This window comes from Topomyia yanbarensis, chromosome 2 (assembly GCF_030247195.1).
Source record: "Topomyia yanbarensis strain Yona2022 chromosome 2, ASM3024719v1, whole genome shotgun sequence".
Lineage (NCBI taxonomy): Eukaryota > Metazoa > Arthropoda > Insecta > Diptera > Culicidae > Topomyia > Topomyia yanbarensis.
The window spans coordinates 62,747,040-62,772,145 of record NC_080671.1 but is presented as its reverse complement, the minus strand read 5'-3'; the positions used below and the strand labels follow the sequence as shown (position 1 = coordinate 62,772,145).

Genomic DNA, 25,106 nt, shown 5'->3' with positions numbered 1-25,106 from the left:
TATGTGTCGACACTGAAACCTCGCTCGAAACCAGCGGCGGATCATGAAGGAAGATCCGGGAGGTCCGGACGCTGCCGAAAATTTTCAACTTGTTAAGAAATTTTAAACTAGTTTTAATTTTAAAGTAACAACCCCTCATTGCATACTCCTATCTATGCCTTTATAGGTCAAAAAACATTTTGGCCGGGATTAGATTGACGATTTTTAGAGTGATTGCATAATCTTTCTATATGAGAAAGGCAAAACTTTCACTCTTCGAAAAAAATAAAATTACATTTGACGTAAACAACGCAGCGACGTATTTTTCTGTCCGATAACAGGATTTTATATGCTATGATATGTAAAATTGAATATTGTGACTCTTTTGATGTAAAACTCAGACTGAATGACCTAGAAAAATCCGAACATCTCACATTTTAGCATGTAATAAAATGTAAATTTACGTGAATTGGGACGCTCCTTTTATGTGTATCTGGCAAGACGTAAAGTTACATGATTTTTCTTTGCTGTGTTTTAAGTAGAGTTTCACTTGCTGAATAAATATATTGGTTGTAGAACAAAACATTCAAGTCTATTTGCTTTAGCAATCAAGATCGTGTTAATATAACACGCAAATAATATTTATCAGAATGTTTATGTCTGCTTTCTGTCAAAAGTTACGTAGGGGTGTCAACAACCGACCAGTGCCAGGAACCGACCACTTTCCCCTACTATTACACGAATAAAATATTCACAAAACAACTCCTTCTACATCAAGATAATCGAAAATTCAAGGAAAGCTACACGGAATGTTTATGAATTTTAAGTAAATCTTACAAATTTTAAATATATTTGATAGTTTTAGAACCTCAAAGAAATCCTACGAAATTCAAGAAAATCCTACAAAAAATCCCAATAAGTTTGGCAAAATCGGTAATGCTAGCAGACTCATAGAAACTGAACAAGACCCAAGAAATGTTTTTACACGACATTTTCAACTATTTTAGTAGATGAAAACCAAAACAGCACTCGACCAGCTGATGAATATTACCGGAGACACCACACTTCTAGATTATCATGATCACGACATACCGAATTTGAAAAATTGTACATTCTCACTAGCGCCGCCTAGTGGATCTATTGCAATAATCCATGATCGCGTAGCCTTTAAACATTTTGAGATCGTCTATGCATGACCGGTGAGGAGCTTTCAGAAATAAATACACGTCATTGAAGGAAAGCAGAAACAGCACCTGTTCCAAGTAGCTTCCTTGCGCAGTACCAGGCAATTTTCAATGACAACCATTATCTCTCAATCTTAGAGCTAGGATCGTAATAGCTGCGGAACCTACCGTTGATTCCAAATTTTCTTCATTTTATCGATGGTTATATGAAAACCGGCGAGAAGGTTGGTGTAAGTAATATCACTTTGAGCGCGACATTCCACACTCCCTGTTATGTAGAATGATAGTACCTGTTCAGCATCCAGGCGATGTTAATCGTTGATTACGAAGTTTTTTTTTATGGACATCCATTGGCAGCATTGTCTGCTGCCGTTGCATCGAGTCCACTTTATGTGTGCTTATCGTTTTCGTCCATGCTGTCCTAGCTACCCATGTTGTGTGGGCTTTCAAGATTACCTATTTTGAGTTGTTTGTGCGACCACAATTGGTCACAATCGTATATCGTGTATTTACTTTATTGTCTTGTCGGTGGTGCTGACAGTTGATTGGGCAGTAGTATGCTCATCACAATGACCGGGCAAGCTGTGCGTAGGTTCTGTTGTTCCAGCATTCGTTGGTGCCTAAGTTACAACTCCGATTGTTTGTGATTTAGTTACAGTGACACAATCTCATTTTCGTACACCGCTATGCGAATACTTATATGCATTTTACAAGTAAAAAATTAGTTTACGAGACATTTTATTTATGTAGAAATAATTTACTAGACAGCATACGGAAGATACAATAATTATCTTTGTACTACAAATGCTCATTTTTTCAAAAAAAAAATCATAATTCTAAAAATAGTCAAATATAAGCGCAATCTCATATTCGTACAGTACACATATTTTTTCAAAAATCAATTGAAATTTCTATAATAAATATTCAATATGGTACCTTTTGTTTGTAATTACAGTTTTCAATCATATTGGAATGCTGACGACTAGTTTTTGTGTGCATTCAACTTAAATTTTATCCCATTCTTCTAAATAGTAGTTTCTAAGCTCATTCTCATTATAATTCGGATAGTTTCATCCAAATACTCCCATTTATTTTTCTAATCAGTTAATAAACGGGGTCCGCAGTGGAGAATCCATAACATTTAAACAATTATAAATTAACTCTAAACGTTTTTTGCGCGCCTTATGCTTTAGGTTCTTCTCCTGATCGAATTTCCAATATCCACCACTTTTTAGTAAAAGTACCATTTTACGGAAGCTTTGCTTTAAAATTTATTTTAAGATATTCGTATTAAAATACACATTCTGATCCATCATTCCATCAATGAAGACCAAATTTCTAGCACTTCTATTGGACATATAATACCCCATACAATAACACCACTGTCCCTGCGCTTAGCTGCTGTTACTATTACGTCCAGGTCTGAGTTCGAATTTCTCCACTCAAAACAACAGCCATTTGAATCAAAGATGTTGAATTTGGACTCGTAGAGAAAGTTTAACATCTTACCAATATTGCAATAAAGGTGTTTAGTGTATAAAAATCAATTCTTTGATCTTCTCATTGATGAACAGCTTCTAGCTCAGAACACAGGCATTGTAATTGTCCGTTCTCCGTACATTAAGAGCCGTACCAGAGCAGTCTTATACTTAAATGCTATGATTCAATTTATTTACCATGTATATAACATTAATTACTCGATTTTCCCAAATTTTTACATTTCTTATAAAAGAAATGTATAGAATTCGCTCAAACTTTCAAGATTTTTTCCGAGGCCCGGAGGGCCGAGTCTTATATACCAATCGACTCAGCTCGACGATTTGGGACAATGTCTGTCTGTGTGTGTGTGTGTGTGTGTGTGTGTGTGTGTGTGTGTGTGTGTGTGTGTGTCTGTGTGTGTGTGTGTGTATGTAACGGACAAATTCTCATTCGTGTTTCTCAGCAATGGCTGAACCGATGGAATCCAAACCAATTTTAAATGAAAGAACTAAAAAACAGTATGAACGCTATTAATTTGTTTTTGATTCTGATGTTTAGTTTCCAAGATATAAATGTTTGAATGCGTAAAAATGTCGTTTTTTGCAGTTTTTTTGAATTATCTGCCGAAATTGACAATATAGGTTAACAATTTATATGTTTTTAGACAGTGTTGGACCCTGTTGTGTTGGTTTCTTAGGTCTGGCGATTTCCAGGTTCGTCATGCGACGAGTCGGTAAGTAAAAGTCAATCGAACGAATCTAAATAGCGGCTACCAGAGATTGCCGGAATAATTGCACGAAATGATCAGGCGCACAGGGATCCGGAAATCAATTCAAATAAGTCGGGGAATCCGCACTACTACACTTTATTGAAACAATTCTAGCTCGAATAACTGGTTATATTTCAATCAAACGATCCGTTCACGATGGCGATATATTTCAAACTACTAACTTCCCTTTCAGTACAGCATTCGTTGGCTACCGTCTTATTAGTTTGTATGCATGTATGCGAAAATTATAATTTTCCCTTTGAGGGTTCGGCACCCATGCTATAAAATAAACGAATTCAAACATCCACCCCACCTTGAAATACAATATTTCAAAATTATTTCTACAGGCTACCTTATTCCATAAGTGAACTATGCACTGATTGCTATAATAATAATTTCCCTTTTGCTATGACTGCTACCACCGCACTATCACTAACACTATGATTTACAATTCAATGACAGTTCATATAAAAAAATCATTCTAAAACTACAAAGTTGTGTTTACATCATTCCACGTGCTACAATAAAATTATCTTCTGAGGTTGGTTCCTCCATGGTTCTTGCTGTCTCTTCTTCTTCGATGGACTGGTTGTGGGTTGACTGTCCTTCCTCCGTCGACTGCTCGGCATTTTCGACTGGAAGCAGGCATATTTTTGTTATTGGACGCCTGACGATACCTCTGCTGGTTCTGAGCGACACAACACGGCTGAGGGAATCTTCTCCTGGATGCAACGCGACGATTCTTGCAAGCGGCCACTTAACTGGAATTTGATGTTCGTCGACAATTACAACCATCTTTCCGGGTAGAAAATCGGTGTTCGGGTTACACATTTTCGTGGTGCGCTGTAGTTCTTGTAAGTATTCCGTTCTCCAATGATGCCAAAACTGTTGATTCAATTGTTGCAGGTGCTGGTAGTGATCTAATCTCCTTAGAGCTATATGCCGTATATCGGGCTCTGGTAGAACATGAAGACTTGCTCCTATTAGGAAATGCGCAGGCGTTAAGCATGATAGATCGCTTGGATCTTCCGTCATAGGGACCAGCGGACGTGAATTCATGCTGGCTTCAATTTGTGAAAGTAGCGTCGTCATATCCTCGAAATTGAGTCGAGTATTTCCCAGTTGTCGATACATCTGCTTCTTGGCCACCTTTACCGCCGCCTCCCACAGACCACCGAAGTGGGGAGCTTTTGGTGGATTCATGTGCCAGGTAATGGATTCCCTCGTACAGGTTTGTTCGATTACACTTCGCTTGTCCCAAAGCATTCGTCGTATCTCATCGAGTTCATTTTTTGCTCCTTCAAAGTTTTTACCGTTGTCGGAGTATATGTCACTTGGCCGACCGCGACGGGCGATGAACCGACGAAGTGCACAAAGAAACATTTGAGTCGATAGATCGCCGACCAGCTCGATATGGACGGCCTTTGTACAAAAACAAATAAATATGCAGATGTACGCCTTAATCGCGGCTGCACGTTTGTATGGAGGTTTCAGGTACACTGGACCCGCAAAGTCGACGCCGGTAATGGTAAATGGTCTGCTAGCGGTGACACGATGAGCTGGTAGTTGCCCCATCTGTTGAGCTGCTGGAACAGGACTGGCTCGAACACAACGTAAGCAGTTTCGTAACACACTCCGGACTAATCTCCTTCCGTTGACGGGCCAGTAGGTTTGCCTTATCGTAGCAAGCGTGGCCCGACCCCCACCGTGAACTAACATTAGGTGATAGGCCTTGGCAATCATGAGAGCATAGGGATGGAAGTTCGGTAGGAGGGCTGGATGCTTGGAAATGTATGGCTGTTCCGATAAACGTAGCCTCCCTCCCACTCGGATGGTACCTTCTGAGTCTAGGAATGGGCATAGTGAGCGTATGTTTGAATGTTTGGAAAGGGGTTTGCCGGATTTTAAATCGCGAATCTCTTCTTTAAAGGCATCTGCCTGGGCCAGTCGTACGAGGAGAGCATTTGCGGCTGCTGTTTGCTTTACGGTTAGTATGTGGCTGGGTGGGAGACTAACTATGGGACCTGGTTGTGTGCGTGCTTTAGATCTGACATTGTGCACGAACTTGAGGCAATATGCGATAATGTGAACCAAACGACTGTAGCTGGAACACAGTTCAAAAAAGGGATGGTGTGCTGGGTGTGACCTGACAACTGCTACCATATGATGCCTTCTGCGCTCGGATCCATGTTCGGGATAATCTGGAATTTGAGACTTTGGCCATCGATCCTCTGGTACAGATAGCCAATCTGATCCGTGTTTCCACAGTATACTGGTTATGAACTCTCTCACATCCATTCCCCTCGAAATCAAATCTGCAGGATTTTCTTTGCCAGCTACGTGGTTCCATTGTGCTCCCTGCGTCGTTGTCTGTATTTCCGAAACTCGATTGGCGACGAAAGTTTTCCATGTGTTTGGCGGTGCTCTAAGCCACTGAAGGGTAACCATGGAATCGGACCAGAAGTATGTTCCAAACACATCGATGTTGAGGGCTTGACGTACACAACTGTAAAGCTTGGCAGCTAAATCTGCTGCGCATAACTCAAGGCGAGGAAGCGTCACCCTTTTCAAAGGGGCAACGCGGGATTTTGAGGCGAGTAGCTCCACACGAATGTTGCCAGTTGCATTGATGGACCGTGCGTAAATGCAGCAACCGTAGGCCTTCTCTGAGGCATCGGAAAATATATGCAACTGTATACTTGCGTCTGGTAGTAAGGCATAGCGGTCTATGCGAAACTGAAACAACTCTTGGAGCTGCTGAACATATTTCATCCAATTTTTCTCTACAGTTTCAGGAATTTTATCATCCCATCCGCAAGGAAGTGACCATAATTGTTGAATAATCATTTTACCACGGATAACAACAGGTGAAACTAAGCCGAGTGGATCAAACAATCGAGAAATGGTGGAAAGTATCGACCGTTTTGTTGGCTTTCCAGTTCCCAATTGCATTTCAGTATCAAAGCGCAGCGTATCCTTTTCTGGTTCCCAACATACTCCTAAAGTTTTCACTGTTTCGTCAGCATCAAAACGATGTGAATCTCGCACGGCAGTCTGATCGGTGGCTAAATCTTCTAGTACTTGTAGCTTATTTGATGACCATTTTCGCAGGGGGAATCCTCCTTTCGCCAGTAACTCAATGAGCTCGTCTCGCATGTGTATCGCTTCTTGTATGGTTGATGCGCCTCCAATAAAATCATCAACATAAAAACCTTTTCGCAATGCCGGCCCGCCCCTGGGGTAAGCGTTACCTTCATCACTGGAAAGCTGTTGAAGTGTACGTGTGGCTAAAAATGAAGAGGGGGCCATTCCGTACGTAACGGTTAATAGCTCATAAATCTGCACAGGCTGATCAGGACTGAAACGCCAAAGAATTCGTTGCGTAGGGGTATCCTCGGGGTGCATCATAACCTGGCGGTACATTTTCTCTATATCCGCGACGAGGGCGACAGGGTAGGTTCGAAAGCGCAATATAATCGAGAGAAGGTCATCTTGTACGACAGGGCCTACAAGCAGTGCATCATTTAAGCTAAACCCCGAGTTTGTCTTCACTGATGCATCAAACACAACGCGGACCTTGGTGGTTGTACTCGAGTCCTTGACGACAGGGTGATGTGGGAGGTAACATGCTATTGGAGCAGAATCTTTGTTTTGAACAGGTCGCATATGGCCCAAAGCAAGATATTCCGACATAAAACGATGGTATTCGCCCTTTAGCTCCGGAGATTTTTCTAGTCGTCTTTCCAGCAGTTCGAATCGTCTTCTAGCAATCGCTTCTGTCTCGCCTATCATAGTCTCAAAGTTTGTGTGACGTGGAAGGCGGACTATGTATCGTCCATCGGGCATTCTCGAAACAGTTTTGATATAAAACTCCTCACATTTTTTCTCATGGGGCGATCGATCCGATCTGATAGGTAACTCTTCTATTTTCCAGAATTTTTCCAGGTTTTCGTGAAGCGAATTCAATGAGACCGTCGTAATATTGCAAGAGATGGCATTGCTCACTGCTGGCTCGACGTTTAGGGCACCGGACACGAGCCACCCAAAAACACTGTCAACAAGAAATGGTAATGATTTGGACAACTCAATTCTGGCGGAGGATGTGAAAAATGTGAAGAAGTGCTCATTGCTGATCAGCAAATCAACCTCACTGCTACGGTTGAATTCAGGGTCAGCCAAAAGGACGTCGTCGGGAATCTTCCAATTTTCAATGGAAAAGGTTTGCGCCGGCAGTTTCGGGGTAATTTTCTCGAGAATAATAAAGTCAATGTTAGTTGTGAATTGTTTCCTTCTGGAACGGATCTGTGTTGTGACAGACTCTGTTGCCAGTTTTGGATGTCCCCCAACTCCATTCACGAGCAGGTTTACTTTGCTCCGTCTTAACCTGAGTAGTTGAGCCATTCTTTCCGTCATCAGATTAGCCTGTGATGCGCTGTCCAAAATTGCGCGTGCAAAGTGTTCCTTTCCATAACAATCGACCACCGATACCACTGCGGTAGGCATACATACGTTCTTCTCTCTCGCTCTTAAAGACACACAGCATAACGCGTCCGGTTGACTGACAGTGGTCGTAGCGGATATAACAGTTTCAGCCTGGTCTTCTTCATACTGGGTTACGTTCACAGAAGCATGTGTTGGTGTTCTGGCTGATCTTGAATCAGTGTACGTGGATCGAGGTTGACTCTCATCATAACCAGGATGAATCATAGTGTGGTGTCGTTTACCACATACTCTGCAGCTTTCTTGGGACGGACAATCACGGACGAAATGGGTTGCACGAAAGCAGTTCAAGCATAAACGTTTGGAGTTGATAACGTTCAACCGGTCGACAGGGGACATTTTAGAAAACTTGAAACATTTCAACAGCGGGTGTCGCTGCTCGCAGGCATGACATTTCAGAACATTGTTTGAAGCGTAGCTTGGCGGATTATTTCGAGCGGCGAATTTTGAAGTGGACACATGTGAACATACAACTGGTTGCGATGCGATAAACTGGTGGTTTACTGAGATGGATTCCAATACACGATTTCTTCGATGCAGAAACTCGACGAGATTTTTATAAGTAGGTTGCCTCAGAATAGATGCGTGATCCTCCCAAGCCTTAAGCGTGTCATCATGTAAACGTGTACACAGCAAATGTTCCAAAATGGTGCTCCATTGATCAGTTGGCTCCCCCATTTGATTCAGCCCTTTCACATGCCTTTCGAAAACGTCGACGATCTTGTGGAGCGAAGTTGCGGTTTCACATTCCATTCGAGGAATATCGAATAACGCTTGTAAACGTCTTTTTTTCATTAGATATTCGTTTGAATATCGGTTTACTAGCATATCCCAAGTGGATGCATAGTCTGCAGCACTAATATCAACCGACTCGATTAGCTGAGCTGCTTCACCCTTCACCGATGCCCTCAGATAGTGAAACTTTTGAATGTCGGGAAGGTCAGGGTTTGTGTGAATGAGCGCATGGAATGTGTCAAAAAACACACGCCAGTCCTGGTAGTCTCCTGAGAATTCTGGCAGAGAAATCGACGGCAATTTTAGACCCCTAATAGCAGAAGGACCCCGAGGGAGGATAGGTTGAGGTATCTGATCGTTAGGAATAACAGGAACAGGTAATTTGGAAATAAGGCCAGCCTTTATTCTATAGAATTGCCTCTCGAACGAGGACCTGTGCTCTTGATTCGTGCCCATACCTTCTTCGCTAGTTTCCAGTTCCTCCAGCGTAGATTGAACTTCCTCAAGTGCACGTCGTATTTCAGTCAGATCCTCCAAACGCAGGGCTACCTCAAATTTATCTCGCTCCTCGTTGTATTCATCCAGAAACTCCAATGCTCGATCCAATGATGTTAACAGTATATTACGGCGTACCGTAGCACGATGCTTCCTCGCATTGGCATCCATCGTAGTCTGCAGTGCGGACGAAACTCGGTGGAATCAGAAAGTGTCTGCAAATTAAGACCCAGTAGATCCGGTGGATAGAAAAAATTATCTTGGACAGGTAATTACCTTTACCAAGGCAAATTATGCCTTGTATAACACGTTGTTAAGTGCGGCTAGATGAACTTCAGGTTTGGTGCGGAAACAGATGGGTAAGCTTTCCTGCTTTAGTGAATGTAGTACAACTTCACGGTGCTGGAGGTATCGCAACGGCAAGTCAGCGGCAGAGGATCTCGAAAAGAAATGACAGGAATCTAGAGGGCACCTGGTGGTAATATGGAAGGCGTTGGAGTCGCAATTACCTGACGCCTATTTCAAATAGGCCTTGTATTGTATTGTGCTCTTTCAATAATCAGCAATGGCGCCCAAGCGTGGCTTGGCTTCCTAGGGCGGGGATGGCAACTTTCGCGGCTTAGGTTCGTAGCGTCTACTATGACGGCACAATGGCTATGTTTCCGGTACAATTCGGCTGCACAATCCTGGTCACGGCACCAAATTTATGTTGGACCCTGTTGTGTTGGTTTCTTAGGTCTGGCGATTTCCAGGTTCGTCATGCGACGAGTCGGTAAGTAAAAGTCAATCGAACGAATCTAAATAGCGGCTACCAGAGATTGCCGGAATAATTGCACGAAATGATCAGGCGCACAGGGATCCGGAAATCAATTCAAATAAGTCGGGGAATCCGCACTACTACACTTTATTGAAACAATTCTAGCTCGAATAACTGGTTATATTTCAATCAAACGATCCGTTCACGATGGCGATATATTTCAAACTACTAACTTCCCTTTCAGTACAGCATTCGTTGGCTACCGTCTTATTAGTTTGTATGCATGTATGCGAAAATTATAATTTTCCCTTTGAGGGTTCGGCACCCATGCTATAAAATAAACGAATTCAAACAGACAGCTTTAACAAATTCCTTTCGAACAAGCTATAGATTGTTGAAATCGGACTATTATCAAAAGAGATATTTAACATTAAATTCGGACGAAAGATTTTTATCATTATCCATTGTCAGAAATATGACCAAAAACATGTAATCTATTATTAACGCCAAAACGGCTTATTTTAGGCCAATAGTATCTTCGGACAATATAATGGAGGCAATACGCTCTTTCTTTTGGTATTGTGCTTTTGCTGATTAATCACCCTATGAGTGAGATATTTTCACAAATTTCCTTGGAAGTGATTATATCGAAATGATGCCTTCAGCAATTTTGTAGCTCTTACTTTTGCGAATAACTTTACTGAAGACTTCAAATATCTATTTTGAATACTTTAAAAGTTATGGCTTGTTGTTTGTGGTTTACTCTTTGTCGCCTATTTATTGTTCAATATAGTAATAATCCATTGAAATAAGCCAAACATTATTTCGATAAATCGATTGTAATTTTGTATTTCATTTTTCTATCTACAACCGCTAGAAATAATCACCGAACACTTCCATGTTGTTTGGAAGGAACTTGATAACTTATCAGTGCAAAAATGTTCATTTGTGCGAACCTTCTGACTGCAATTTTTCTAACTTATGACCATCGGATCGATCTGAAACATATCGGAAAATGAAAAGCGAAATAAATAACTCCAAGCAACGGCGTAGATAAGAGAAGGTTTTGGGGTTTAACACCATACAACCCCCCCCCCCCCCCACCACACCCAAAAAAAATATTGGATTGAAGTTGAAAATTTATGGATCCAGACTGATTTAATTCAATATTACAATAACAATTATCTGATCCGTAAATTGATAACCTGTTGTTGTAAACATCATGAGGACTTTTGATAAATTGTCGGAATGGGGTCCTGATATGTAACTGAACTATTGGTCTTGATTTCACAGTTGTCTAATTGCATCAATATCAAATTCCTGCCTGAAAACATCCCAATAGAAAATTCCAGAGTTCTGTTATCAATCATAATCCTCAGATTTCTTTTCAAATTGAGCTCGCTTTTGTATAGATGTACTGTAATAAGGGTTTTTATTTAATGGGAAGCGAAGTTAAACTCTAAAAATCGTCAATCATACCGGCCCGGAGGGAGTATGCAGTGAGGGGTTGCTACTTTAAAATTAAAACTAGTTTAAAATTTCTTAACAAGTTGGAAATTCGGCAGGACCCGGACCTCCCGGATCGTTCTCCGTGATCCACAGCTGGTTTCAAGCGATGTTTCAGTATCAACACATAGTATCTCAAGATCGTGGCTGTCGATCCATTGTATGTATGTGCAAATCGTACTGAACATGTAATATTCATTTCCACCATTGTATTGAACATAACCAGCCATGGAATCGTAGTCTGGACAAATGAGAAAAGCACAATTGCACCACTAGGTGGATTAAAACAGGTTTATATTTTGGGAATGCGTCGAGTTGAGACGAAAACGTAATATGATTAATAACGAGTATAACACTTTCCGAATGTAGAGAGAAATTTATGAAAAATGACGATTTCCATTCGACTCTAGCAGGTCCTGATCGATTTTGATGAGCATTTGATTTTTGTTGTATGACCAATTATATGTATAGGTCAAATGTTCAAAAACAGTAAAACAGTCAAGATAGCATCTTTTTGAAACCGCCGATTTCGGAGGTTTAGTATCTTCGATGAGTTTTACAAACGTTAAACAGCGCATCATTTGATAAAATTATTTTGACGGTATATCGTCCAAGAAGTATTTGTGGTGAATTTTCTCAGACTAATATTCATGACTACAATAAAATCTCAAGAAATTCGCTAAAGACACGATCTTTGTTACTATTTTCTGGAAAATAATTCTGCATAATTTTAAAACTTCAAAAATTATGGTTTCGGAATTATGCCTTTTGGACAGTAAGATCGATTTTCACCAACCCCCCCCCCCCCTCCGAATTTCTGGCTACGCCGCTGACTTCAAGTAAGTAGAAACAAAGTCGTTCTACAGTCGTTCACAAGAAGCTTCTTCGAATGCTGAATATCTATTATAATACATTGACACCCCAATTTTATGAGCCAAATATGAACATAGGTTTGATGGGCTCTAGCAGACGAACAAGACTGAATTTGAGTAAATCCTTTCTTGAGCATGTTTTCCGTATCATGAAGATGGAAATATGCAAAAATAAAAAGTTCATCATAATCAGAAATAGTTGTCAGACTACATCAAGGGACGGGAAGAATATTTTAACAGCTTCAGTTTATTATAAAGAAAAAAAAATTGCCCGATTTAGTCAATGTCCCCATTTTGTCAGCCTAAAATACACCATGAGATTGATAAAAATGGGTCTTTACTGCATGTATTATTCACTGTGTCACATTAATAGGTACATTTCATTTTTGGGGATTTTTTTTTATTGCATCGAACTACAACAATGTTTAGGTAGCTTTCAAGGGGTTATTTTATAGATTTCTTCCAAAATTTGGCGAACCTATTCCAATTCGTATACCAATTAATTGGTATACTTAAGGGTTTATATGTTGCAGATAGAGAAAATACTGAAATTTTCAGCTTTTTTCCTACACAATATTACGAAAGCTTATTAAACAATTTTTCCTAATAAGTTTGTGAAAATTATAAACTATTTGAAATTTTTTTAATAGTTTATTTTTTATTTAACCGTGATTTTTTAATAAATAGTGACCATCGCTTCACAACGTAGTCTATTTTTCATGGCTTGCGGTGAGCAATTGCTGAACTGAAAATTATGGAATAGAAATTAATTTTTAGTATTCTTTACAGATTTAATTCGCCGCGCAGATAGCTCTGAATTAGACCCGCTGGTGCCCTAAGACGATTTCGCTAGATTTTCAAAGCACTGTCCACCCAGTGCATTAACGCAAGTGACGGAAGGTTATCGAAAAGATTCGTGAAAATGAAAATTCCAGTAATGATGATGATTTTTCCAAACGGTTCGTTTTCGAGAGGTTTTTATTTGTTCTTTGGCATTAGGATTAGCGATAATAATTCAAATCAAGGATACTACTGGGAAGTTACCTTTAGAAAAAGTCGATGTCGAAGTAAAATTTGGAACTATGCACGCATGCACTTCAGAGATAGCGTGATATCAGGAGCTGCGATTTCATTTCAACGCTTTTTTTGTGAAAAGGGTGATACTTACAAATATAAACATAAGGCTTTTTTCATACATGTGATTGAGGGCTTTGAAACGCAACAAATTAACCTAAAAATTTGGATTCTACGATATTGATTTCTTAAACTACAGCAAAAAATACAACGGGCGAAACTGTATTTTTGTTTGATTATTTAAAGTTTCGCCCTCCACGCTCCATGTAAACAAACAGGGCGATACTTTTTTTGCTAGCAGTTTAGAGGCGAAACTGTTATTTTCGTATTTTTTAGGATTATCAAGCTGATACCAGCTGTAAATAGTAACAATGATGGCTATTGAAAAAACCCGGACGAAATCGGTGGTGTAAAACGGTAGTTATTGTAAAAAACGTAAGGGCGATACTTCAATGCTGATAGGTGTTACCGAAAAAGTAAACAATCGCCAAACGGGCGATACTATCATTTTGTCAATTTCAATAGCAAAAACATTTAATTTAATAATTTCAAATACTTTATGAAGTTTTGGGTTTCGATCACTGAATCGTGCAATCTAGGATGTAAAAAACACAATAGTTCTTAAATAGGAAATAAAACCAAATCTGGAAATATTCACTGTTGATTTTCTTTGAATGGTATCACTGCTAGTATCGCCCTTTTCAAGAAAAAGCGTTGATTTCTTAGTTCTCAGTCGCGTTGGAAATTTGAGTAAAGTATAAACTTCAAATCGATTCAAAAAAAATTTCGATTTTTTTGGCTCAGTACAATATATAACCCCTTTAGGAAAATTCAGTTTTCCCACCACAATTTAGATATTTTATTAACAGAGCATTAACAATAATTCGATGGTATGTCTATTTTATGGGCCATTTTTTCGCTTTCCCATTGATTTGGTTTGAGATTTCTAGCACTGATGTTGTCCTATGCTGATTTGAGCGATTCTCTGAGTCCTGCCACTATCCCATGTAGTATGTGTTATCAAAAACATCGCGAAGCATCAAGTTCTAAATGTTCTCAAACGATATAATATCCGAAGAGAGTGATAAGAGTTATAAGAAATGTCTCATCACACTGTTAGGTGGATTAAAAGCGTTTTCTAATTAAAAATCGTTTACCCATCATCGTAAATTTTTTACAGTTCAAGTTTTTCGCAATATCTGTTCTGCATTTCGCCACATCAAAGTTTTTAACAACATGTTAAATAGTTGGATGCAACCTTTGAACAATTTCAAAGATTTTATGAAGTGATTTAGCTTCATTTTGGTGAGAAATAATTAGTTTCCGTCCCATAATGGCAGTTAGTTTACTTTTTTAACCATTACGTTAATTTGAGGGAATTTCTTAAACTAGTGTTGAGGAAACTGTGCCAATGAACACTTTTCTGTAGTCATAAAATCTATTTTTCAAAGTAAAACAAAAAAAATAAAGAAATAACAGGTCTTAAATTACAAATTCAATGACTTTTCAAAAGTGTACGAATATGAAATTGTGCCATTTTCACACCAAGTAATGATTTTTTATGTGTAGTGTACGGAGACTTGCACACTTTAGATTACAAATGATATGAAAATGACAGATGATGATTTTACTACCATATTTACAAAACAATACCTATATTAAGTAGCGCAACCATTTATGAAACAATTTTAAACACATACACTAGAGGTGTTCGAATATGAGATTGTGTCACTGTATGTCGATGAGAGCTGTGTGTTGCGTTTGCTTGCAGTTGATGTTGCTTCGCTAGAGGTTCTTGTATATGGTTTCCCGTGCAGTGTCTTCTTGTTACAGAACTGGCACGTGGGGGGTTTTCCCTAATATGCGCATAGCGTTATTTGAGATTTGGTTACGCCTTCAATTTCATGGTGAAAGTTCAGGTTTCGTCACTCGCATTCTCACGACACGAACACCGTTGGAAATATCTGGGGAAAAATTCTAAAGGTGTCAAAATTAATGGAATTCACCTTTACGTGCTGCATGACCTGATGGTGGTAATAAATTTATTGATATTACACAGGTAAATCGTGCCGTTGCACATCAATCTTATCATCGTCAATATAAACGGATATCTTGATTCTAATAAGCTTCAAATGTTATCAGTACAGCATTACGAGTGTGGTGAAATTGGATGACGCCCACTTCCGTAAGTCTAAGCTGCATTTGCACCGAAGATTGTGCTTTATTGTTCACACTGGCTTGATACGACTGTTACTTTTCAATGTATTTGCTTGCCTTGGTACATGTAGACAGCAGATTCAGTGGCGTAGCCAGGGGGTTTGGGTGTTAAACACCCCCCCCCCCCTCCCCAAACCAAAATTAATTGGATTGAAAACATTAATTGATACTGACGAATTTAATTAAATATTCCACAAAATATTTTTGGAAAAATATTCGCCGATCACTACATTGAGAACCGTGTTTAAAGCGTCATGAGGACTTTTGGAAAATTGTGGAATTGGGATCTTGTAACTTATCTCTTAGCCGAAATCCCATAGTTGTCAAATTACTTCAATTTAATATGAAATAACTGTGTAAATTATTATGAGCTCATTTTTGGAAAGTTGCTCCAAAATATGGATAAGAGACAATTTTTCGCATGGGAAGCTAAGTTTAGAGTTTAGACAAAAATTCAATATGGTTCATAACAAAATTAACATTTCGGAAACTATTTGGAAGTTGATGATAAATGACGATTCCAGTTTGTCTCGAGCAGGTCAGCATCAGGATTGGAATTAATAAATATTTCAATATATGTCAAGTTAGCGGCTATTATTGGTGTATATTTAAGAGCTGAGTTGAATGGCGTACTAAAATTTCGTGTACTAGGTACTAGGACTCGTTGTCAAGTTGTGAGCTTGAATAAAAAAGAAAAGTAAAATAAATGCTCGATAAATTTTTAACGGTCACGATCACATTTATTCGAAACTGCCAAATTTCTATGTTAAGTAACATTGAGAATTTCAAAACGTAAAACTGTTCATCTTCTCAAAAAATATTTTTGGCAGTTAATCCTCCTAGAAGTAATTATAGAGAATTTACTCTTCAAGTAAATTATGGTCGAGACTTAATGTATCTAGCGAACTTTTCGAAAATGATATTTCAAAAAAGTTTGTCGATTATTCAGAGTATCGAAATGTAGTAGTAGAAAACCATTACAGCAAGTTATTCTAATATTACTGTATTTGATAAATCTCTTCTGCGGTTAAAAAAAAATAAAATCACATTGCATTCAAGGTATGAGTCTCCGAAGCTTACAAAAAAGATATATTTAAAAATGCTAGCTCCCATATATTAAACGGACAAGGGGTTTGCCCAGACACACAAAGAGTGTTTCCGTTTTTTTGGAGCTAGCATCAATTCGGTGCTAGCTTAGTCCTGTCACTAAGTTAGTGTCAGATTCTGATGAGATGAAGTCGAAACGCAAATACCATAACTAATTTAGTTATAGGTTTTTTGTTCTCAACTCGTAATGATTGTTTTAAACAATTTTCTCCGTAGTGCAGAAAAACTAGTTTTTAGCTAATTTTTTCTTCACTAAGGAGAAATAGAGCATGTTCATTTATATCTCGATATTCCGCATTCGGTAAGCCTTCATATTTTGAACAAAATTGTTTAAAATGCCATTATTATAACTTTACTGAAGACTGGGTGCCTTACTTACTCTTACTATTTTTTAATTTTCCACAATTACCTCTATGAGAATTAATCACTAAAATTATTATATTAGAGTATGCGCTGTTTTATATTGGAAAACTTCTACAAGTTGTCAAGCCTTCAAAGACAAGTATTATAAAATTAGGTGAACTTGAACGCTGAATTTTTTTTCGAACATTTATCCCACTTTAAAAGATCGCAATCTTTGACTTCATTGACATATTATACAAGAAAATAATCTATAGAGGTTTAAAAACTGTTTCATGATGGTTCTTCTTGTATGTAGACAGCAGTGATATCTGTTAGATACTTATGTTTCTGAGTTTTAAATAATTTATCAAACTTATACTCAATTTTAGCATTTTTCGAAAAAATTACGATTTTCATCAAAACTCCCTCCAAACCAAATTTCTGGCTACGCCACTGAGCAGACTGAAGGTAGAAACGTTCGTTTGATTCACTTCACTGTTAACAAGCAGAGCAATTTTAGCATCCGGTCTGATCGAGATGAGAAAAAATCGGCTGATTAGGCATTGGTATTGATCCATAATCACCAGTTCGAGAGAGCGCTCAATGAAGTTATTCCACGACGGTTAAATGTTTCACCATTTTCGTTTTTATGAAGAGGATTTCCAGGAGGACGAAAAAATGTCTTTTGCAAGAGAATTCAACAAGAATCAGAGTCACCAAAACATTGAAGTGCCTTCTCAGAGGTACCAAAAGGAATTATTCTTCTGAATAACGATGAGTATACGTTGCCGGTATGGATGCGATTGGTACTAACTGCGAGCTGGAGGAGAGTATATTGGGGTTACAGGTGAAAACCAGCACAAATCAAGCCTTTTTCTAAACTTCCCAGGGCACCAGGATAGCCAGTGAAAAACCAGGACATGTCCTAGGAAACCATGATGTATGATCACTAGGACTGCCCAGAAAAATAATGGATTGAATTTTGGAAAATTCAATCGGCCCACCCCTGAGTCGATTCCTAGTCTTACCAGAAGTACTTGTATCATATTTGAAGCAAATCGGACAAGTCTAGCTACCGGATCAACGTGCCTGAAGTTTGTGTGGGATTTTTCGATAATTTACATGGAGAAAATCTACTAGCTCGCATTTTCGCCGCTAGGTGGCACAATTTTCAAACATATACTTCTGGTGGGATTAGGAATTGACTCTGGGGTGGGCCGATAGGTTGGGATTCAAGGTCGCCAAGGTTTTTGCTGATTACTTTGGTTTGGGGCTTTGTGAAGCACCAGAAATAATTCGCAATTCTTTTCAATAACACCCTGCTTCAAATACTCTAAACTTCCATTCTACGCATGGGGAATCCCAGCAATAAACAATAGAGAAATCCATCTTCTTCTAGGAAATAATATCAAACTATTATAATTCCGCAAATGTCAAAGTCAAACTTGCACTGACAATAGCTCTGCTTGCACATTTCAGATAACTGCTTATTTTCGTTATTGTGAAACTAATCCAGTTCTCTATACACCTAGTCAATTTCTCACTTAAGTAGAGCAAGCGATAAATGACCTTTTCAAGTTTTCGGAGCACTACTCTAGCTTAGCGCCAATTTTGGCATTAAAATAAATCCGCTTCGACGAACTACTCCGAATGTTTAAAGTTAAAGCCGGTCAAAAAAAATATAACCCCAAGCTTTGAGCAGTTAAAAGGCACCGTTTCCCCCATTCGAGGCAACACTGAACCCGTTTCTCTAGTCCCTTCGGGTTCGGTCCCGAGACTTAAGCGCGAGATTATATTATTTCGCAATCCTTTTTTGCATCATTACAAATTATTTCCCTTCGCCACCGGGAGTGTGTGCTTCATCAAAAATAGATTAGATTGATCCCGGTTTGAAGGCGCCTTTCCTACCCTGAACCGCACTAGAAGCGGATCAGTTTTTACATATTCTAATCTAAATAACAATGTTGGCGAAAGATAGCACCGCTGGTTGGTTGGTTGGATACCACAAACACACAGGACCCGTTCGGGATGGGGCTCGTTCAGTTGCTCGCTGTTGCTACCGGAAGAGGCTAAATCTTCTACACTGGAGGGGAGAACGGTATCATCGGAATAAGTTAGTAAGGTATAGGTTTTTCCCGCAAGGAAGCGAAGCCAGTCCGGGATTTATGACGAAAGAAAAGTTATTAAACTTTGTTAATCAAAATCGTATTAACTGAAGTAAGAGCTCCCGTCGATTGTAGGGCTGTGAGAGTGCCTGTCCCGGAACTGGGTGGATCTTTCTACACGCGTGACGCGGTCAGAAACGGTCAGGATTCCAAACGATGCTGATGAACTAACAAACATCAGCTAGTGCATCGTCTGATGAAATTGTCCATGGGTAGGAATAGCAAAACCGAAAACAATACCGTGCGTCGTATTGTTGAGATAGGGAAAAAAGGAGGGTAGTAATGTAATATTAATGATTAATGGCTTTCTTGTAGGTTAAGTTTTAATTAGGACCATCGATGAAAGGAAACTAAAATTCGTTCGATTGTTGATGTAGAAGTGGGGAAATTGGCGACCCGGAAAAATATGCCCGGCTTATGTGGGGGTACGAAAAGAAAAACTTCCTCTTTTTCAAAATGTTTCGGTACAACTTTCATTCATACCTCGGACGGTTCACACAGGTTGGTTAGTAGGCACTTGAGTGTACAGGACGTATGAAGTGGACTGAGGTACATACTGACAGGTTGTGTAACATGACAGGTACAATGAATTTCAACTTTGCTACCCGTGGCACTCGCTGGGAGATCCATTACGGATAGGGGCTACATAACGACTTCGAGCGAGACCCGGCTTATTTCGCAGTTGTCTGTTGTGCGTCCGTCCCAAGCCGAGTACGGATACGCCATGCGTTGGGATTCTCGGATGTTGGACGGTAGATGCTAGGGGCGATGATGGATCATGATTGCAAGATTATTTATTTCACTTCCATTCACGGATGCTAACTTGGGCAAAGTATATGGGAACAACTTGACTATAGATGGAAATGTGTTTGCTAGCGGCGAGTACCAACACAAAGATTAGCATGTCCGGCTGGGAAGTGATATGGCAGTTATTAGAGCTCTTTGATCAAATGTTTTAATGAATATGTTTGTAAATTGATACCCATATTGATAAGGTTTCAAACATCTCGATATTATTAGTTATACACCGACTTAGACTTACTGATCAGTTTTACATTTTCTCTATTTTCTAGGTTTATGCTGTTGGAATAATTGTGTAATCTTACTATCGAGAAGCATCTACTTCAAAAGCCTGTTTGTCATTGATTGTGTTGGATATTGGTAGAGAAAAATAAATTGATGTAGAAATTGTTCGCAAACGGAACGGGTTTGGATGAAAACAAGTCGGTGTAACATGTTAAGCATCAACAGTATTAAGGCTGTGAAAAATAGCACTACCTCTGGTATAATTCAGAGTGACGACCAGTGAGCGCAGTATACTAACCAGGCGACTTTGGTGAAATAAAATTGCGAATAAATGGTATGCATATGCTGAAATAATTCTGAAAAAGGTGATGCTGATGAACGATTGGGTGGCCAAAAGTCATTTATCAGCATCTACGGAAGGAATCGATGGAGTGCTACGTATGGCTTAACGTATCATAATGCATTTGTGGTGCGAAGGGACTGAAGGAAGTCGAATAAAATACATGGTCTCTTTAGATTGTAGCGCCAGCGGTCTCTATCGAACGGGAAAGGTAAAAAAGCAGCAAATGTTCGCGTCAAATTGGCACTAGTTTAACACGTTTGGTAGTTGGTACAACGTAGACAAACTCACAAATAAGAGGTTTCAAAAGCTCCAACAGGAGAAGCTTTGACGTCACTTCGTCTATCTGTCTAGTCCAAGGTATCACGCTCCTAACAATGTGTGCTAAATCGTCAGTTATGCAATTAAAACTTCGCATTGATTCCGCAGCTGTCTTTTTCCTGATATTCTTTTGGGTCCCCTAGGTGTGAAGTGGATCAATCTACTTTTAAGTACATCAGAGAGCACAGGTAATCGTAATGTCTACAAATAACAATTTCCCTGCCACTTATTATTCGCACTCTAGTTTGCATTATTGATTGTTTTGTTTAAAAATCAGAAATAATTTAAAATTTTAATATGTTACAACTCAGTCACAGACGGTTCTACCGCTGTAAACAGACGTACTGTATTGTTTTGATTTTTTGGTGTGTTTTGTTTGTGTGAAGAACTCATCAAATTTGGTTTCACGCTTCAATTATTTGAAGCGAATAACCAAAGATTTTCTGAAGTGATTTTTCGTTTGTCTTGTGATATTGTTTACATCACTGTGATATTGTTTACAAAGAACGCACTCAGTTCACCATCTGCAGGCGATTAGCGGAAAGTGTCAAAAAGGCGGATTGGAAGTAGCATTGAATTCTGCTTGTAAAACATGTGACTCTTCCATTAATGGGATCGAGAAAATTGCATGGCGTGGCAATTGCGGATCGGTGTGAATGGAGCAAACCGATTCCGCTGCTTCCAAATTATGCGAGTCGGTAGACAGCCTGAACGCAGTCGTGTCTAATCTCTCCAACTGCGGTTGAGACACATTTTCTGGCTAATTGTGGTTTTGTAGCTCAAAGGGGGCTGTATTGTAAACCATTTGAAAGTTACATGAAAGCAACAAGAATTACAATTTTGTATGTCTATTAGTATGAAATTTAAAAACATGTACGAAGTTATTGTTAGAAAAACTTTTTTACCGATGTTTTCTCCATCATGCAATCACAATCAAAATGTTTCTTTTCTCTTTAGGTTTTTGGCAACAAAATATAAAAAATTAAAAAAATGGGTTTTTTCGCAATTTAAATTTTTATCATAAATTTTTGTTTTTTTTGAAAAATGACACAACATTTTTTTCAGTGTATATTTTTATCGGACAGAAATATTTATTCCCTGTAACTCGTTCTCAGATAGTTTTGCTGTATAAAATACAGTAATCGAACAAACAAAATTTTAAATTCATACACGTAAAAACGTTTACGCCCTTTTGAAAAATTACTCTTGTATCAAAATATTCCAATTGCCAGAGAATATCATGGAGATTCACACAGCGAACACACCTGCAAAGTTTCGTTCGAATCGACGATGGTCATATTTTGCGGTCGGCCGGTTTCTCATGGAATCCCTCGTATGTACTTTGGCCGAAATTACACCTAATCCCAGCCCACTTGGAACATTGCGCATACCTATCGGACCACCATCATCCGATCGGAAGGTAGTTGACCAGATCCGGGGAACCCATCGAGCTATCGAACAACTGGTCCTTCGAACCGGATTTGGCCAAGGAAACCAATCCGAGGAACACCAAAGGGAACGTTCGTACCGTATATTCGCGAGCCTATTCATCATACCAGAGCACACATACGCCATTTTGTTTGAAGGCGTCAGTAGCATCATCGAAGGAATTTCAGCGGAATATCCAACACTACAAGGCTTCATTCCTCTGAAAAAATCGGTGAGTGAGATTCCAAAGGGTTTTCCGTGAAATCCCAGTACTGCTTGTGGTCTCTTGTTCTGCGAACAAACAGGTTACCGTATCTCGACGCTTAGATTTACTTTTACGCGAATCACCTAACATCGAGGATACCCACATCAACCCAACTCAAAATCCCTCACGCTCAGCTTCAGGTCAGTTGAAAGCATCGCTCACCTGTAAGGACTCACCAGTGTTCGGACGGTGGCATAGGTGCTGACAAGTTCACCACTTGACAGCATCTTTATTTATTATACAAGGCTCGATTCATGAGCCACCAGGTAATTGGCTCTCCAAACACTTTACCTTCACCAAACATTGCTACTTTGGTTTTATTTTTCGAGGAACACGATATGCCTGCTGCGTCGAAACAAAAGCTACCACCACTGAAGTCACTGCAGACTAAACTTCGCGGACTACAAACGTCGTTCAACAACATGTACCAGTTTATGCAACAATACCGCGTCGATACTAAGGTATTGGAGGTCAACGTTCAATTAGAGCAACTGGATCGATTGTGGAACAAGACGAACGAGGCTATCGACGATGTAGAGTCTCACGATGAAGCACCCGATGATACGGAAGGCTTCGTTAAAGATCGGATCGACTTTGAAAACCGGTTCTACGAATTGAAATCGTTTCAAGTCGATAAAATTAAGGAAGAGGGTGACACAAGAATACTCAATCAGATTACTGGATCTCTCGATAATAACCCCCCCCCCTCCCCCGGTTCCACTCACCATGTACGATTGCCCCAAATAACTCCCTGCCCTGCCTAAATTTAGTGGTAAAATTGATGAATGGCTTACGTTTCAGGATCTTTACACATCACTTATACACTGGCAGGCAGACCTTCCTGAAGTAGTAAAATTTCAATACCTACGCAGTCAGTTAGAGCGAGAAGCATTAGCCATCATCGATTCTCTACCCCTTACCAAAGCAAATTATGTTGTAGCATGGAAACTGTTAACAAAGCGATACTCGAACACGAAGGTTCTTCGCAAACGTCAGGTCCAAGCATTGTTTGAGCTACCTGTCGCCAAAAGAGAATGTGCAGCTGATCTTCATTCATTGTTGGATGCCGAGAGGATCGTGAAGACCTTGGATCAGGTCACTCCGCAACAAACCGACTACAAGGATATGCTACTATTACACCTGCTGTGCTCACGATTGGACAACACTACTAGGAGGAGTTGGGAGGAATTTTCTTCCACCAAGGAAAGCGACACCGTAAAGGACCTCACAGATTTTCTACAGCGGCGGATTACAATCTTAGAATCCATGCCCAACAAGCCTGCTGAACAGAAGATTGATCCAACCCAATCAAAATACCCAAAGAAGGCACTCACAGTGAAAGCCTTCAATGCTACGGTTCAGCAACCATCGACGTCTGGAAAGTGCGTGGCTTGCTCGGACATCCACCTGCTTTACCAATGCCAATCGTTCCAAAAAATGCCGGTTTCGGAAAGGGATGCTCTTTTGCGAAGCAACTCACTGTGCCGAAATCGTTTTCGCCGAGGGCACCACGCAAGAGAATGCAATTCCAAGTTCACTTGTCGGCAATGCAAGGCGAAATACCACACACTCGTTTGTTTTAAGACGAAATTGACCATAGGCGGCTCCAGCCGGATGGTAAAGGGGGGGGGGGGGGGGGGGCACGCCTTCTTGAAAAAAATGTATCTGATGCACGATTTGGAAAATGAAATTTTGAAGCTTGGAAACGCATTACTCGACGTACGTGGAGTGTGGCGAAGAATTTCTCAAATCAAACACAGAAATTTTTTAATATATTCTTTAAGGAAGCCACTAAGGATGGAAATCTTTCTGGTTGAATAGGGAAGCACGTGCCCCCCGTGCCCCTGGAGCCGCCGGTGCTCATTGGTAAATAGATGATAATTAGTATTGTGCAAAATACTTCAATATACTGTAAAATTCTAGTAATTTGAGTCCAACTAGAATAAAATCATCTGAAAACATTTTTAACTGATGAATTTATTTCATTTAACAAAGAGTTTCATCCATTTTAACACGTTGGAATATTGATTATGAAAAAATTCTGCGAATTTCAGCTTGAAATAATTCCGAACTAGTTTCACAACAAAATGTTTTTAGCCTACCGGAAGTCGCGCAAATGGCTCACTGAACGAGCACCCACAGCTGCTCTAAGACGATTTCGCTAGATTTTCAGAGCAGCGTGCACTCAGTGCACTAGCGCGACTGCCGGAAAGTTAAAATTCATAGATTTGGAATGTTTGGAAAATAATGAATTTTTTTCTTAACGTGTTTAATTTTCAACCACTACCACTATTTGCTGTAGAAAGGTTTTAAAAATGTACCGATACATAGAGCTTTCAATCGGTTAGTAAAGTTTTTTTTCTTAGTAGAGCGCAGTAGCATTTCAATTGCAAACTCCGTATCGAAGCAAAGCCCGCATTCGGATGAATGTTCAAACTTTGGAACTTTTTAAATAAACATCTAGGAATAGAGAAAAATAGTTGAAAATTATCCCCAAGTCCATGATTTTTTTCCCCGACAATTTTCCCATCCTCTATTGGCAGAA

At 39.5% G+C, this 25,106-nt stretch overlaps 1 protein-coding gene across 1 annotated transcript; it reads right to left on the bottom strand.

Moving 5' to 3' along the window:
- Positions 1–3,912: 3,912 nt before the first annotated feature.
- On the bottom strand, positions 3,913–8,118 carry LOC131679509 (uncharacterized). Its single transcript, XM_058960245.1, has one exon. It carries the CDS (start codon positions 8,116–8,118, stop codon positions 3,913–3,915), a length of 4,206 nt encoding a protein of 1,401 aa, XP_058816228.1.
- Between the last annotated feature and the right edge of the window lie 16,988 nt (positions 8,119–25,106).